The sequence below is a fragment of the Ruditapes philippinarum genome, unplaced genomic scaffold (assembly GCF_026571515.1).
Source record: "Ruditapes philippinarum isolate M1 unplaced genomic scaffold, ASM2657151v2 ctg4049_1_1_1_1, whole genome shotgun sequence".
Classification (NCBI taxonomy): domain Eukaryota; kingdom Metazoa; phylum Mollusca; class Bivalvia; order Venerida; family Veneridae; genus Ruditapes; species Ruditapes philippinarum.
This window is the reverse complement of record NW_026857367.1, coordinates 1-18803: the sequence shown is the minus strand read 5'-3', so window position 1 is coordinate 18803 and position 18803 is coordinate 1. Positions and strand designations below refer to the sequence as shown.

Genomic DNA, 18803 nt, shown 5'->3' with positions numbered 1-18803 from the left:
GTTAAACATGGCTGCTGTCAATTTATGAAATTAATTCATTTCTCTCCTATTAAAGAAGTGTTCAGCATTATAAATTCGTTATTAAAATCTTTACAGGCTATATGACTTAATATAAACGATAATTTGCAATATAATTCATTCGAGCTGTTATACATACAACCGTTTATATAGAACCAACATGTCCTAATTTCTTTGTAACTTATAATTTTATGATATGTATTGAAAACTGCGTTGTTTTTTCAACATATGTTTATCTTTAGCATTATATTTAGTAAATTTTGCCCTACAGCATCATCTGTTACATAAATATAAATAGTATCAGATCATGTTTCTCACACTTTCCACCAACATGCATATATAATTTTGTCTTTGTACTAAATATTATTCATTCTATTACACACATTCCAATAAAGACAAAGTCACTTTAATTTCTGTTTTGATAATCATAGTACCTAAGAAACACACTTTTTAAAACAATGCCACCACGTTTAGTATTTGTTAAGTTTAAACTTATTTTCTTTAACATATACATATAAAATAATATAAAGATGAAACTTATTATACCAAAGCAATGGGTTGGGCATCGAATTATTGAGGAGTAAGCCCTTCCCAGTTTTACCATTTTTATTATTGGAGTGACACTGTTGTAACATTAATACGCCTTAATCTTTTTTCAAGACATGAAAGCATAACTTCTGTGCTGTTCACAGAAATTGTGAAAGATAATTGATAATTTTTGGTCTTAATATCAAATTTACTTAGTAATAGTTTTGAAACTAGAACAACTAAAAATAAGGATATTAATATTTTTTTCAGTACAAAAGACTTACCGATATTATATACTTTAATAGGCTATGTAAATTATGATCAAACATAAAAACACTATATATAACACTACTGCATTCTTTATGAAAGGTGAATATCACTTTTCCCAAAAAGAATATTATGACAATTGTCCTTTAAATGATCGTACAAATGCCAAATTCACAGTACCTTCCGTATTTCTATTTATTTTCATGTTTGCTATTCATTATTGAGACTGGTAGAGTCTTTTTAAGAACACATAAAATAATAGTATAGATTAGAATTTGATAATATAGGAAAATATATGGTGGTTTTCAAACAAATTAATGGTGCGATCAATGTTGAACCTTAAATGAGTATGCAAGTAATGGAATAATGGGTGTTTATTAAATAATACAGAGTTTTCAAAGACAGCTGTTGTCAAAATACATTTTTGTTTTTAATTTGCTAGTTATTTTGCTTGGAATTGTATTGAAGGTGTAAATGCTTTAGAAAGTTAAACAATTGCTGACAATATGGAAACTTTTAAGTAAATTATCAACCTTTTAAAAATCCATAATTGGCGCGAGGAAGGACTACCAGATAACAAATGTCTAAGTATTTTATCATGGTCATATCATAAAAAGGTTATTGTATGAAAAATTCGGTCAACATGCATATGCAAAATTATCGAGGTCTTTACCTTACACCATCACCATAATATAATTGTATATAAAAACGTGACAACCTTTTCCATTTTAGCATTATATACGAATCGATTTGATGGGAGTGGTGGCCTAGTGGTTAAGGTGTCTGCCCCTCAACCCAGAGATCATAGGTTCGAGCCCTTCGACCATGTTTCTTTACATGACACCAGTACTGGTTGGTTAAAGAAAGCGGACTCGAAAGTGATTAATATAAGTTGCAACAACTTATTTCGCAATCGAGCTGAAATGAATATGTTTAAACCATATACGAATCTGTAATATCACCATTTTTAACCACGCCTCGTTGGAAGACATACCTTTTCTCCGATAAACATGGTCGTCTCATATCTTTAGAGAAACATACTTTTAATAATAACGATAAATGTCAATTATTTGTTTGTTTGTTATTTTTAAGGGTATGACGTAAGCCTTTACATTTCACTTAAAACTGCAGTAATTAAATAAAATGATAACAAAGATTAACATGGCGACGTTCACAGAACTCAACCGAGCCACACTGACATGGCACCAAAAAGGGAACTGCACCAAAAATAGAGAGTAAAAAGCCGTAAAACATTAGCAGAGCGACGTGTATATAAGAAAAAGACACTTTACAACATCGATATGTAAAATAATGGTAGCTATTCTTGCAATGTTGAATATCAATATGCCGCGTGTCATCAATTGTTTTTTTGAAAGCTATTTCATAATGACGCTGCATTGAAGTATACATCTGAATTAGTATGCTCCTTATATCATTATTACTGTAAAATGATATTATTAAATATACGCCTTTGACATATATATATAATTATTTACAATGTTATTCAATGACATGTTGCTTTTTAATATGGAGAGTAGTTGATATTGATACATATCTTCATTTTCAAATTCCTATTGCTCATTTGCCATTTATGTTCGTAACAAAACCATAAAAAGTATCAGTTACGAGCTGAAGCAAACCTTACAAACTAACAACTCCTCCACTATATATGGTAACAATATATTCGTCGTCAGCCTCTAACATGCTTTCTCCTTTTCAAGATCACTTTTGCTATTCATCTCACATTTATCATTCGTAAAACTCAGAAAACATTTCATTGAACTCTGCCAAGAAAATGTTGTTATTAAATGTTACTTCTGAAATATTCATAAAATATTTCTAATTTCAGTTCAGTTTTGACTTAAGAATGTGCGATTACGTTTGTTTCGATTATATTTTGTTTTCTTTACATGATGTTTTTGTTGTAGGTCCCACCAATATCAACAACGCCTCTTATATCACCAGACAATGACGTCATACTTATGCATCATAACGCTAAAGCGCTCCATAAATAAAAGAGTCGGTAGCCATGCTATTTGATAGTAACTTTTTACAGTAAGTGGATTTTTATAGTGGTTTTTGTTTTTAAAAATTTGATGACTTTATTTTTTACTTGGCATTTAATTCACCTGTGTGTTACAACTTAGTTCTGTGATTCCTTGAATACAAAGTAAGTACTGTAAATGAAAACGTTTTCATAGGAAAATTCCTTTCTGTAAATTCGTACTTTTTCTATAATTCGGCAATTTAGTTTTTCAATACAATCTATGGAATGTGATAATTAATCTTATGTAGATTTATTTTGAAATTTATAACAATTTTACTTAACATGTCTAATTTGAATAAAGGAAAGTACAAATAATGCATCGGAAGCCGAATTCCCCTCTTACATTGAAGGTAAGGCGGTCCTTACAATAGAAAATGATGCCAGTGTTTAATCATACGGTGTGTACCTATAGCGTGTAGAGTTTACTTTTCTGTTTACATACATGTTTATTTTATAATTTACATAGAGACTTGTAGAAATTGTTCATTTTTTGAAATATCAAATTTAAGCATAACATATATTTAAGCTTCACATAGTGTCATTCAAAACAGGTCCTAGATAATAAGAAATAAAAAATCTTTTAAAAGACAATTAAAAAAGTGTTTTCACAACAGTGTTCGTTAAGTTTGTTTTTCAGTAATATATTCTTTTCATTCATAAATTTATAAACATGGATTTCATTTAAGGTCAGGTAAATAATTATCATAATTAATTTAATTTGTGCGTAGGAACATGAGTTCATTTATATTTTGTTTTATTTTTAAAATATTATTCACACATTAGGTAAATTGGGAAACTGATTTCACCTAACAATAACTTTGGTTTTCCAAATATTGATTAAATTCTAATCAGTAGTCTGATATGAACTGGATTTATCGGTATTAAAATACATTATATAAAATGCATTCCTTATGGGTCCAATAAAGTTGCGTAATATCCTGGGTTTACCAAATGAATGTTTTTATTTAGAGTTTAAATTTTTTCGAAAATCAACGGTTTTTCCAACGGATTCTCCAATCGTTAGGTTTTAATACAAGACATTTTGCCACCGTCGCCAATGAGCTTCATTCCATTGAAGATAGTGAATAAATGATATAAACATACGATAATAATCGCTCAGTTAATTTCAGAATATATCAAAGTAAGTATTCTCTTTTTTAATTAATAAAAATAATTTTTTCATTCATTTTCATACTATTTTCTTTATAAATACATTATTGTTTAAATGTAACATTGAATGTTATTTTTAGACAGCTTTACCAGTATGAGTATTTTTAAAGAGCAAATTCAATACATTTGTTGAATTGTGTTAAAAGAACAAACTTAAAAGTATCTTGTTTTACCAAATGATGTAAATCAACTACATGTTAGTGCTTTTCTCTTATATCAAGTCATTCTAAAAAAATCAAAAATTATAATATTTTTGCAACATTGTTTTTTTAATTTAATAATGATAATTTTATTCATAAAATGTTACATATCCGTAGTGAAATGGGAAAACCATTGGTCAATGGCGTCATAAAACAGTCTCTGTTAAACAATTCTTAGTTGAAAGTACATATTTATTATTTTGTCAATTGTAAGAAACGTATTTAACATAGGATTAATTACTTAGATTTTTCTTCTCGTATTTTTAGTATTTTGTGTTGCGAATCTCTGGATTTATTTTACCAACAAAACGTTCTCATTGATGAAACTTCCATTTTTTGTTCATTAAACTTTAAATGTTTATGTAATTATTTAAAAAAAAGATATAAAAGATAAACCATTTACATCTAAAGTTTAAACGAACTGTAAGGAAACTATTCAGTACAAAATAAATTGTTCTATTTGTATGTAGAGTTTAAATTTGGCTTCAAATATCCAAACTCGCCATAGTTTGCATTCAAATCAAGATTAAACGTTTACAAATATTCTGTTGATTTTATACAAGCCATTATCCTTTTATTTCTGTTTGCAATATTTCAAGCATTATTCTTTTGATTAAACTGTCAATATTGCATACATATGATTTATACAAAATTTATAAAGCCAAAACAAGATAGAAGGACAACTAAATAAAAAAATATGTTCTGCTTTGAAGAGACATCAGTAGATAGATAAATAGATATATTCATTTGGACAAAAGGTAAACATGTTACATGATAAACAAACACAATATAGATTGAAACAATTACAAATAAATAAATAAATGAATAAATACTATATTATGTAAACCATGGCATGTTCCCAAAACCAAGGATAACGCAAAAAAGAGCAAGCTCTTATTTCCATTGTGATCCTTGGCATTTGGTGGCATGACAAAGAGAGGTATTTCACAAAAGAAAAAAATATCACCCTAATAAAGGATATCATTTATAATTATCACAATTTAAAATATACAGTAATGTTATTCATTAAAAAGTCAGTATCACATTAAGAAATAATCACGTGCATATTAAGAAAAGATTACATTAAAAAATTGTCACAATTTACAGGATTATTGCGATTTATTATCAAAGGGACCATGGTGTACTAAAGGTTACTAAAATATGAACATACAGTTATGAGTATGTAAGGAAAGAACATGCCATAGATTACACTATTCAAAAAAGAGAAAGTTTTTATAGTCTTAATAAGAAAATTAAAACAAATTTCAAAAAATGAAAAAGAAAATCTGAGCCGAAAAATAATACAATAAAAAAATGAAAACATGTAAAAATTTCTGGCAAGAAATTTTAAGAAAAACACTTACATGCTACTTAAAAAGTGACGTTTGGTGGCTACCTTAAATCGATGAATTTTGTTAATTTCAGTCATACAAATTGGAAGACTCTTTTAGAGTTTAGCACCAATAAAACTAAAAGACTTTGACCCAGAACCTTTAAACTTAGGAAGACAATACCCTCCTTTCTTTTACTCAGTATGGTGCAATAAGAATGCATAGATTTCTGAGAAACAAAACAATCACTAAAGTACTCTGGGGCCATTTGGTTTTTAACCTTAAGAACATGACATAACATAATTTGTTCAACTCTCTTACAGTATCGTATCAATATGCTTTCAATTTGATTTCTTTTTTTTACAAAATCTTGGATTTTTTTAGTTACAAGAGATTTCAATGCCATTGTTATGCAAGCATTGTAATCATGTTATATGAATCGAAAACTAAGAAATAACATATCGAAATTAACCAGTTTCACTTCGGTCGAAAAATTTAAGATACTCCTTGTATACAATTATTACATGCAAACTTCGTTCGCTCAAACAAGTAAAATTTTGTTGTTTCCATAATCCTATGGTCGATTATCGAAAGACAAAGTATAAAATAGCATAACATAAAATGTCTCTGATTTTGTACACAAACGGATTTACGTTCATGTACGAAATATAATATTTTTGGCCATTTTAGGTACGGTTTTAATTACGTTTAAAAGTATATATCATTTTAAAGTAAAATTTTAACTCATATTTCTCTCATGCAGTTTTTCCTTTAAAAAATTATTTTTCAAGATGCAAACACACATTTTGTAAACTTCAGTAAAAATATATAGATTCGTACATTTTAATACGTTACTTGATTAATTCATATCAGTATCTATGAGTTTTTTTTTTATGAAGACTGAATCAATATTTTTTTATTTCAGATTCATCAAAAATGGCAAGTACGTGCTGCTCAATAATTCTATGGTTGCTTGGAGTTGGTTTCTTTATTGCAAGTGTTGTTTTTGACTGGGGAAACTTTTATGAATTGCGCAAAAATGACGAGGAAATTAAATCAACAGGGATAGAATCTTGTGACTTTGCCCTTGATGAATATCACTGGATTTTTATGGCATTTGTGATATGCAAAATGATTTCCGGTATTTTTGAGTATGTATTTGGTGGACTTTCGCTGTGTGAAGAAAATGAAGACAGTAATGGATACGATACCGCTTCTTTGGTTTGCAACATCTTTACTACATTCTTCCAAGCTCTAGATTTGCTTCTTCTTGTTCTGTTTTCATACCATTGCCTAAGCGATGACGAAATACACCATGTTCGAGCGTTTATCAGTGACGAAACAGATGACTTTGTGGCGGGAGTTTCAGGATCAGCTGGTTTGATCTTCAATCTGGTTATAAAAAAGAATACAGTTACTATATTCAAGGCGTTTATTGATATCATCTCTGTATGTTGTGGAAAAGAAAAGCGGTACGGAGAATCTTATGGTATACAAGATCCGAGAACACACTATAAAGTATTAACATGGATATCTGTGCTCTTAATATTTGTTTGCATAGCGCTAGTAATAGCACTATCTATGAAACTGTAAATAAATATAGCTAAGTGTCACCACACATATATTGTCATCTTTGCAGTATCAGTCTATATGTTTCCTGTATTTAAATGTACTTGACATTACACAAACATTTTTGATATAATGTAATAAGTCTGGCTATTAAAACCTGTTATTATTTTGTAAAATTTCGGCAAATACAACAATAAATGTTTCTCTGCCTAAAAAAAGTACGTTTAGTAAAATATGTGTACCGTTATCAACATTTACAAAAACAATATTAAAGTCAGATATACACTAAAGTATTGATGTGTTTAACTTGAGTTTTATAAAACCAAGATCTATTTTGTTAACATGAACTTTACCTGTGACAACTTTGAAAGTACTGAATTTTAATATTGTATTCAATCAAATATAATTTGATCACGTGTTCCTAAGCGTTTCGATTTTTCGGCTTAATGAAAAACAAAAAAAAACATTATATTAGTCAATATTATGACATTGTATTATTTAAATCGCTTACATGAATATATTAAATACCGGTAGTATTTGATTACAATCTATGTAAACCGGTGCTTTTTACAAGTTATAAATTATATTTCCGAAACGTTTAAATAAGATTTCCATTGCATATCGATGATAATTAATATAGGAATGTTTTATTAACGGCTGTAATATATTGATGTAAAATAAAGGATCGATTGTTAAAAGAAAATAAATTCACAAAATGACTTTGGAGATTTCCAGAACAACTTTTTGATATATGTCGAAATAATTCTTTAGTTAAAACATAATTTATTTAGAATATTTGTACATGTGTAAATAACAACATAACAGTTATTAATAATTAATAATAATAATTTTTTATCTAATTAGAAATTTCTGCTGTTGTGAATTTTTGAATTTTTGCATTATTTCTATTTCAAAATAAATAAAAAATATACAAACAAGCTTACTTTCTCTTTTATAAACTGTGTGGAAGTGATTGATAAAGATGTGACAAAAGTATGTCCATTTTAAGACAATCTGGTTGATTATTAAATGGCGACAATTTGTCTTCTGTCGGAGATGTAACATTTGTTATCTTTATAGGTGACTTGTAAACAATCACGCCACCTTTACAAAACCTAAATGGCTTTCACTTTTGGTAACGCATATATATATTTTCTTTGTCAATAAAACGTCCAATTTATGGAAAAAGACTTGTATACACCAATCATACAATAACGAAATTTGCGCATAAACGTTTAAGGACAAATTGTCGGTAATGAGAGAAAACAACGAAATAATATATGTTGCATTCCTTTTACCTTTATGTTACAAAATAACCGCATGTATATGATGATTTGCCTTTCCTTTTGATCTTCAAAGTAATATGCAACATAGTGTAGGAAATGAACTTGTAAATCATGCATATTTTGGGGGTCAACTAGTCTATGTCTAGGAACAATAAGTTTTATATACCAAAATGTCCTTTAGAAATGAATAAGGCTAGTTCTGCATAAGTTTCACTGTAATTGTAATTATATTTTTTTTTTAAATCACACAGTTAAAATATAAGGTAGTCGAACTATATTTGAATACAGATGAAAATATAAAAAAAACGTAACAATGTCGTCAGAAATACACTTCGTTGTCAGTAAACTCTACTTGATTACGAGAAAAACATGAAATGAATGGAATTCACGGAATATAATATGATTAAGAATTTAGTATAATCTTGAGATGTGTGCATACGGCTGTGACCACAGACTCATAAGCCCAGTTGGTGTTTAGGCAACCTATTTAGTTATCAAATTATATAGTTCAATTGTTTCAAAAAGTTTGACTACAAACTCATTTCAGCGAGTAAGTCTGAGGTATTTCATATTTTATATTACTTCCTATTATACCGATCGATATCATAATGATTTATGTATCATTGCTATATAAACATATAGTTAAGTAACCTATTCATTAACTAATAAAATTTGTCAATAGTCAAATACATTTGTATTACGTTTTGATTTAGAAAAGCTTATGTTATGAAAACACTCAAAACATTTTTCACTGATTTTCTCCAGATCTCATAACTAATCTTTATTATTTCCTCGTTTTAAATCGTCCATGAATTTTAAAAAAATGTGCACCTAAGACTAAGTCTATACTTCATGAACTTTTGACTTGTGTATTTATTTTCGTAATTGCATATCTGGATGTTTTTGGGTGGGTTTAACGTTGCACCATCATTACAAAAATCATATTGCGATTTCCCACCTTTATAGGTGGAGAAAGATCTCGGGTGATTCTTTGTTCATGTTTTCAGGCACGAACCGGCATCTTAGTAGAGCCACCAACGTTCTATAAGCTAGCTTGCTAACACATGAAAGAATTCTTGACAGGATTCAAACCCACTGCGGTGAGAGACAAGTTGTTTGGTTTAAACATATTTTTATTCATGTTAATAATTTACAATTTAAGCAGAAAGGAAAATTGATATTTGGCTGCAATAGCACATGGTAGTTATCACTTTTTAGTTTGACGTCAATCACCTTAACCACTCGGCCACTGACGTCCATATATCTGGCTGTTATATATTATCTGATGTTAGACTGTTCTTCAAATTAATATATAATTCTTTATGATTCAGTGTACAGTATTAGGGATAACATTTGAAAATGTTGCCGAGGTCGAAAGCAGAAGACAACAATTTAATTTTCAAAATTATTTAATTACTAACAATTTTCCTCCGATTGACGGTAAAAAGAAAAAGGCATGACTTGTTGTGGATTTGGGTGATATTGAAAATTGGATAATCCGTAAGGCGAAAGGTGAACTATGATAAGTTAAGTGATTAAGTTTAAGTTTCATTGTACCTGAAACGTTTGACAACTACTCACAATTTAAGCCAAATACCACAGAACCACTTGCGTTTCACATTTCAATTTAAAAGATGACAATTTGATAATAGTGTTTTTTTTTTACGTTATTCATTTTCCCTTTGCTAATTCTTCGGTTGAATCTATTATAGCTTCGTCCTTTGTTCAGTCCTATTTTCCTACAGCTTCTCCTAACAGGTTATTTTATTGACCGATATAGTTCGTATTTTGTAGGCAGATCAAATAATAGTAAGGTTTGATGGCACGGAATTACAAAAAAATATATTCTTCAGTGAATCATTAAAGCTTAGTATGAATATGGAACATATTTGTAAAATATAAAACAAAATTTGTTTTATTACATCATCTGGATATGCTGAAATTGACATGTATTTTTACCGATGCTCAATTTTTTATGCATATGAGGTAAATACCCAGTAAATTCCAAATATCAATGGCCTACTGTACCTAAAATATACTTTACCACAATTTGAGAATTACTCGGTTGAATTAACATTCCTCCTGTGAAATCATAAAGTACATTGCAAAGCAAGCAAATATCCAACTTATTTCAGTAAATGGTGTAAATTGTGTAATTTTTTTTATAAAACATGATTGTTTTTGATAACACAGTGTTGTTTTTCGAGATTTTTCTCAACAGGAAATATTTCTGCCCAATAATTGAAATCATTTAACAGTACTCCACTTTTGTCATGTTATTCCACCATGCTTGTTGAACAAACTTTTTACAATTTAAGCAAATAACAGCCAGCGCTTTTTGGCTAACTGGGTTTATATGGTCACATGGTCACTGGGTCACATGGTTTATACCAGTCCAACTGTTATTTAGGCATAAGTAATTAACGGATCATAATTTTTAATCCTGGTGTGTTGCTGTGAATATTTATTGTAACGGATAAAAAATCAGAAGAGTATATTTTGTTATTTAAGATGCTTAAATAAAATGTATTTTAAGGGCTAACCCAAAACAAAGTTTGAAAAGTTAATGGAAATATTTAAGAGGCCAATTACAAAAGATAATGTGAAAGTGAAGACAAACAGAGTCTTGTAAGCCCCATGATCTTGTCATACCATGTTATGACATGGACTTTTCTTGAAAAGGAAATACTTTTTATGACGGGTACTCAGAGCTGTATTGAAATCTGTTCGCGTGTATTTGATGAGTATACCAGTATATGGAAAAGAATATAAATATAAATTATTTTACAACTGTTGATTTCTTATCTATACATATATATGTTTTTTTACACAATTGTTATATACATTATTCACTCACAACAGTTTTAAAAACTGGTATTGTGCAATTGTTGAAATTTTAGAATTGTAAATTTGTTTATTTTCCAAGACCATCAATGAACTTCAATGGTAATTACTTGGTATGTCGAGCCAAGTTGACAAAGCTTAATTAGAATTCTACATTTCCAGGGGATACACCTTTTAATATATCTTACGATAAGAAATTTAATTGAATCAGAAATGATCATCACAGATATTACTGACATATTATGTGTATGGAATAAGCAGATCTACGTTCATTCCCACAAAAAGAAATAAATTACATGTCACATGTCTTTGACTTTGTATTTGATATTTTGAAATAACATTTTCGGAAGAAAAAATAGCCACACTTTTTGTTTCATATATGTCACGTTTCAGAACTGAACACTATTTAAGGAAAATTGGTTGTAAGTGGCCGTATAGCTTAGTCGGTAAAATCTCAGTACAGTATTCCAAGGGTCCCGGGTTCGAGTCCCGGTCAGGCTACACATGTTTTCACCCTGTGACATTCAAAGTTCGCGATATCATTCCGTAAATATCGCTTTCCCTTGTCTGTCGCTGTACTAAAAACTTTTATGATTTGCGCGAACATCATCTTGTGATACAATCCCGGAGATTATCAACAATTATTTCACGTTTTAGAAGAGCCACCCTTAGTTACAATAGCTTCTGCATAAAGAGCAAATCAAGTTTTTTTTTCATATTCTGCCATTATTCTGATATTACTTCTTTGATTTGTGACAAATGCTGACTATTGAGTTTCCTTTCACAATGATAGACGTTTTTATAAATTTATAAGGTTCTTTTTAATAACACCATGTATTCATACTCCGTTTATCTATAGTACGTCAAGTCTAACACGTGAACTGTTAGCGTATTTACCACATGAGAGACTTTGTAAAAGTTATGATCAATATTTAAAGATGTTAAATTTGAGCATGATATTTCTTTAAGCTTCACGCAACTACACTTTACTTAAGTATAAAAACACGTCCTTGATAATAAGAAATAAACGATCATTTCAAACATGAATGAAAAAATGTTTTACGTAAACCACAACATTGTTACTTATATTTGATGTTCAGTTATAATATATTTATTGCCTTGATTCCATTTAATAATTATTTATTTAGTTTGTGCGTAGGAACATAAGTTTTCATTATATTTTGTTTTGTTTTATTTTTAAATTATTATTCACAAAATGGGAAATTTCAACTAACAATCACTTTGGTTTTCTAAATATTGACTAAACTCTAATCAATAGTCTGGTATAAACTGGATTTAATCGATATTAAAATGCATTATTTAAAATGCATATCTACCTGATCCAGTTATGTTGCGTAATAACGTAGATTTACCAAATAAAGGTTTTATCTTTGACGTATAAAATATAATTGTGATATTAGTGATTTTGACTGCTATTTTTTTCTGTTTGTTTGTTGTTATAACCAGTTGCATATTATATGCCTTGGTTTAATAAAAACTCTAACTGAAACTGAAACATACCCAGGCAACTGGTATCATAGGTTTACCAAATAAATGTTTTTTCTTTGACGTTTAAATCATTATTCGAAAACCGACGGTTTTTCCAACGGATTTTCCAATCGAAAGATTTTTATACTAGACAGTTTGCCACCCTCGCCAAATAGCGTCATTCCGTGGAGGAGAAAGAATAAATGAAATAAACCTACGACAATAACCGCTCAGTTAACTACAGAATATATCAAAGTAAGTATTTTCTTTTTTAATTTATAAAAAGATTTTTCCATTCATTATGAATACTATATCTATTTTTTATTAATGGATTATAAAATAAACGTTACATTGCATGTCATTTCAGACAGCTTTTCGATATGATTATTTTGTTTAAATACCACATTCAGTGCATTTGTAAAATTATGAAAGAACAAAGTACTTGTATCTTATTTTATCACACATGTAAATCAAATATATTTATGTACAGCAACTGTCTAACATTGGTTATATTGGTGCGAATCTTTTGTATCATTTTTTCTAACGATTTCGGAAGTTTTAATATATGTACATGTACAATGCATTTTGTATTTTGATGCTCAACATTTGAATTGGAAATATGAACAAGATGTTAAGGGAAATAAATATAATACGATTAATTATTAAGATACAGGTACTTAAACAATATATTACATTGCCATAAACCTTCCAATATTGTAGATCAATTTGCAACGATTTGTGTTTACTTTATTGATGAGTTACAAAAATATATTTGCTCAAACGCAAACCATTACAACACTGTGCAATGAGTCAACTTAGTACAAAATGTTTATGAACGTGGTATTTCTATATTTAAAGGATTGATTTTTTTTTTCATGAAATCTATATTTAGTCATTGGAAATCTCAATCAATTTCTATTTATAAATCTCTCAATATATAATGATCAAATTACGTAAATATTGATCAATAGATTCATATTGAACACATAAGTATAAGCTGTAATCAATAAATTGATTGCACAACATTTTAAAAATATTTTTTTTTATTTGCTTTAAAACACTTAAATTAAGTGATTTTTACAGGAACTTTAGATCATCTTGATAATATTTTACCTGTATATTTTAACTCTGTTTGGTAAGTTTAGGTATCATTGGTAAAACTAAAAATTCAATGCAGCAAAATTATTTATGTATGAGAAACAAAAACGATATGACAATGGAAAGAATGAGCATCATGTCACTTAAAATTAAATTCGATATATTGCATTATGTGATCATACAAAATACATTTTATTCATCATTTTGTTTTTATTTTTAAATATCAGTTGAAGTCAACAATAAAACAATGGATTGCAGTTGCTCAAAGGTTCTCTGGTTTGCTGGAGTATCGTGCTTCATATTTGGGGTCGTTTTTGACTGGATAAATTTTGAGGGACTGCGTCGAAATGACATCGAGATAGAAGGGACAGGAAACAAAGCTTGTGACTTTGCATTGAATGAATACCACTGGATTTTCATGGTGTCTGTTATATGCAAAATGCTGTCCGGCTTTTTTGAATATTTGTTTGGAATCATATCTATAAGGAAAGGAGGAATAACAAAATCAAAAAATACATATGACACTCTATCTTTATTATTCAGTGTGATAACATCATGTTTTCAAGTGGCAGATCTACTTCTACTGGTACTATTTTCATACAAGTGCCTGGACAAGGAAAAGAGACATCATGTTCTTCGTTTTTTAGGTGACGATACAGATGATGCCATAGCAAGTATTTTTGGTACAGCTGGTATAATATTCAACTTAACCATCAAAAGAAACATTTTAGATATTCTAAAGGCATTGTGTAAACCTTGCCAAGATGATTATCATGGTTGGCTCAAGATTTTGTCAATCCTCTCTTTAATTTTGATTTTCGTGTGTGTTGGTCTTGCAATTGCTTTAATTATAAAACTGTTTTAATAGTAGACCAGATCGTGTGGAATCATGACAATGTAAATGGATCTTAAATATATCATTTTATTTATTTTCGCTATCTGATAGTCCACTTTGACAGTATTATAGATTACCTGATTATTTATTATCTTCCTACATTTATAAATTTTTTTCTTAAATTGTAACCTGATTTTTTATATAAGCTTTCAAACTAAATAATATTTATGTATTTTTTTAGAAAAGATTTCAATTGATAGATAAACATGTTCATTTATGTTGATTTATCTTATTAATAATTAACATGAATTCTTGTTTATTGCTTATGTATTCTGTGTATTAAACCCCTGTGTACAATGGTATATATTTCATATTATATCATAAAGGACAATAAATATCAAAAATATGTAAATAATATACATGTACAAAGATAAGCAATAAAAAGAGTCATTGAGTTATTTCTTCTTGTTATTGTAATCATCCACAGCGGTAATGATTATTCTTTTTTATTTTTATTCATATTGAGCCAAAATGAAAAGTTGACGCACGTTAATTTTGATTTTTTTTCTTTTAATGTCCAATCAAATAGTTTGAACCGTACCAGTAGCAAATGAAAACGTTGTGACACGTAAAATAGAGTGAAATAAGAATCCCTAAAGAAAGCCCAACGCGGCAAAATTGAAAATGTTGTTAGGTTCTTGGTATTGTAATGTTATGTGCATTCCGAGACCATTTAGTCCTATAAGATGGAAAACAGGGAATACCACTACATTATGGTGCATACTGGTCTAAATTTAGTAAAGTTATATCTATCTGTCATTTCGATAAAGCCACGTCTTGCAAATGACAAGCATCAACATGCTATTGGGAGTCTTCACTGTTGTAACAGTTCATGACAAACAATTTCTAATCTCATCAATATCATCAACTTGTGCGACGCCTGCCTTGTGCAGTGCTCACACAGTTTCTGAAATCCATGTAGAGACGTGTTGTGGTTGCAAAGACAGTAGATATGGTTACAATCTGGTTCCCACTGTTTTCGGTCTATGAACTTCATTTTAGAAGAAGGTCCTACTTCATAAACATTATTTAACGTAAAACAAAAACTACAAATGTCCAGATATTATCTACACTGCCTTCAACTACAACTCATTGTCTTAAAACCTATATTGAAAATCTGGTTCCAAAAAATATCGAGTGTTAATTTGTCACTTTGGCTCAGGTTGTTTTCAAAATATGTTTCTATCATTAAGTGGTACAAAAGATCAAAACTAAATAGTACAGCAAAAATGTAAATATAGATCAGGTTTTACATATGATACTTTCTAAGTATCATTACATCTACATACCATATATAAATATAATAATCAACATGTTCTCAATATTAATATGTTTTGAGGACAAATACTGCCATTTATTTATAAATCTAAAAAGACATTGCAATGAATTTTGTAATACACATCTAATATGAAGACATCACCCAATAAAGAACAGTCGTGTGTGCAAATAATGTTCAATGTATAATATCCACAAAACAACCTAGTTTAATCCTACAATATTTAAGCTAAATAGTGAAACAAACTCATTAATTTTTTTATTAAATAAGCTCTTTATAAGATGTTTATTCAACGAAAGCTCTGAAAGTCGAATTCATGATCAAAAAAGATGTTTTAAGGAATTCTCTTAGGAGGCAATCCATGAAAATGAATTTAAACGATTTCAGACTCGGTTTGATCAACAAAAATCAATAAAAGACCCATAAGTCGCACAACACGGCAACATTTAAAATAATGCATTATAGACTTGAATGGGTCTGTTCCTAGACGGTACCGGTTTTTCAAGATAACGACTATACCAAGCCAATGAAGGTTCACAATCCAAATATGAGAATGATTAACTATTTAGAAGAAAATATACTTCCACAAATGTGTTCATTTTGGCGTTGATGACTGAACGTTCTATATGACTCTTTTGTGCCGAATCAGAGAAACTATTTATTGTTCCTAAAATAGAGGTATGTCATACCGTCACTAAAATTTGTCATTTGGTGAACTTTTTTTCTTTTACAGATAAATAGGAAGACCAAATGTACCCATTTGTGCGTTATTTCAGACAGGAAATATGACATTAGTAACGCGTTTTAGATAATCTTTAATTTTGAATATGATTGTGAAAAGATCATAACAAATCACAACCACATACACGTTACTCAAAGTGAATAAATAAAGAAAATTCTTACTGTGCTTAACGTGTTAAACATTATGTAGCAATATTTACGAATATTATTATGTGCGTTTTACATATCATCTTAAAACGATTCATTTCAACAAGCGAAATAATATATGTTTTTACCTTCATAATACTTAAAGAAACTGAATGTATCGCTTAAGTAATAATATATCTTAATCACACATAAATGTTCATCAATTCATTTATGATAATTTGTAAATATGTTTTCCAATTTATCTGAAAGTTTTATCGTGTAACTGCTCAAAAAGTTTTGCGCTGATGTTCCTCAGACTTTTTATCAATGTGTGTTATCAATGTACTCATTAACCTCATGTACAAACTCAACCATACCGAGTCTGCAATCCTCTTGTAATTTTGTTGTGATTAATGCTTCCGAGGGATCAGTTTGTTTCCAGATTTTTTTTATTATCATTATACATGTTATAAATCTAATTTATTTTTCAAGATAATCTAAGAACATTTCTATCTTCTATGAATTTGTCTATTTTTATCACGGTAATTCACAACTTGTCTGTAAAATCTTTCCAAATTTAATAATCTTGCATATTTTTGTTGTTTACTTTTTAACACCTTGTTACAAAATAATTGTTCTTGGATCAGCTCTAATGACATAGACTGTATCATACAACTGTCAACATGCTTTAACCAAACCGACTAAATCTGGATTTTAAAGTGAGACGGGCATATGGGATATATATATAACGTGTAAAGTACTGATTTCTGCATTACAAATATATAACTATATGATAACAAATTATATTTTGTTTAAATCCAAACTCTTTTACCAATTTTATTATTATTCTTGCAAAGACGTGATCGGAAGAAGTGCAAGAATGCGGAGAAGTTCAAGTAACAAAAAACAATTATCCGTTCGAATTTTTGCTTATAACACTAATCAACAATATTAAGGATTGTAAGATTGTAAACTGGTATGAATCGTTGCTCGTCATTCTCCATTAGTTTGAAAATAAACTATAGGTATAGGGAAATGTTGCTTGAACTTATAAACTGATATAATACAAAGATATAAAAATTTGTAAACAGTACATCGAAAGTGCAAGCTAAGAATCATGGATCCCGGGGTAATTGAGGCGGACATAAATCAAGCAACTGTAAGCACTAAAGTCATTACGTATAGAAAACGTTACATATGATGCAATGTTTTATTTAACTCTGCAAATGTACAATACATAAATGCAATTTACACACTAGGTAAGTTTAAAATGAACTCGGATAAGAATAATTTGGCAGGTCCTTTAGAATTATTAAGAACACACGTACATAAAGTGTTTTGAATTGAAATACAAATCACAGTCTCTTGCATTCTGAACGTTTTGAGGCAATTCGTTATAAGAATGACAACAAAAAATATAATTCGAAAACGTGCAAATGACAAAAGTAAAATTTGATCTAAGACGCTTTATAGATATATTGTTGCGGTCTAGTGGGCCGGGGACTCTTTAAGTATACCGGATACTCTTTACTCTAACTGTATATTAGAACTCAGGCCTTCAATGTATAAATACAATCAGGGTACAGAACTGATGTAGTTTGTAGATCTCCCACTCATCTGATAGTAATCAGTCAACACCGATGAAAACAGTTATAAAATTTATTCAACAAGTTGGTATTTCTAATAACAATAATTGTTAAACAGACATGTATAATTTATATCAGCAACCAGTTCTCATTATAACTTAAGACAGCTCACAGATCACCTTACAATAATTTAGTATTGATACACCTTTCAAAATAATATTTAGCACTGATGACCCACAAATCTCGCGGTGAACGTTAGTTACTAGACTTACTTCAATAAACAGTGTAGTAAAATTCGCTACCAGTTACTTTTAAAATGTTATTATGTAAAAA

General features: G+C 29.2%; 1 protein-coding gene across 1 annotated transcript; it reads left to right on the top strand.

Moving 5' to 3' along the window:
- Positions 1–3808: 3808 nt before the first annotated feature.
- LOC132749518 (uncharacterized) lies at positions 3809–8052 on the top strand. The gene is made up of 2 exons (XM_060739316.1): positions 3809–4001; positions 6487–8052. The coding sequence occupies exon 2, from the start codon at positions 6498–6500 to the stop codon at positions 7152–7154; it is 657 nt and encodes a 218-aa protein (XP_060595299.1). The 5' UTR covers positions 3809–4001; positions 6487–6497; the 3' UTR covers positions 7155–8052.
- The last annotated feature ends 10751 nt before the right edge of the window (positions 8053–18803 follow it).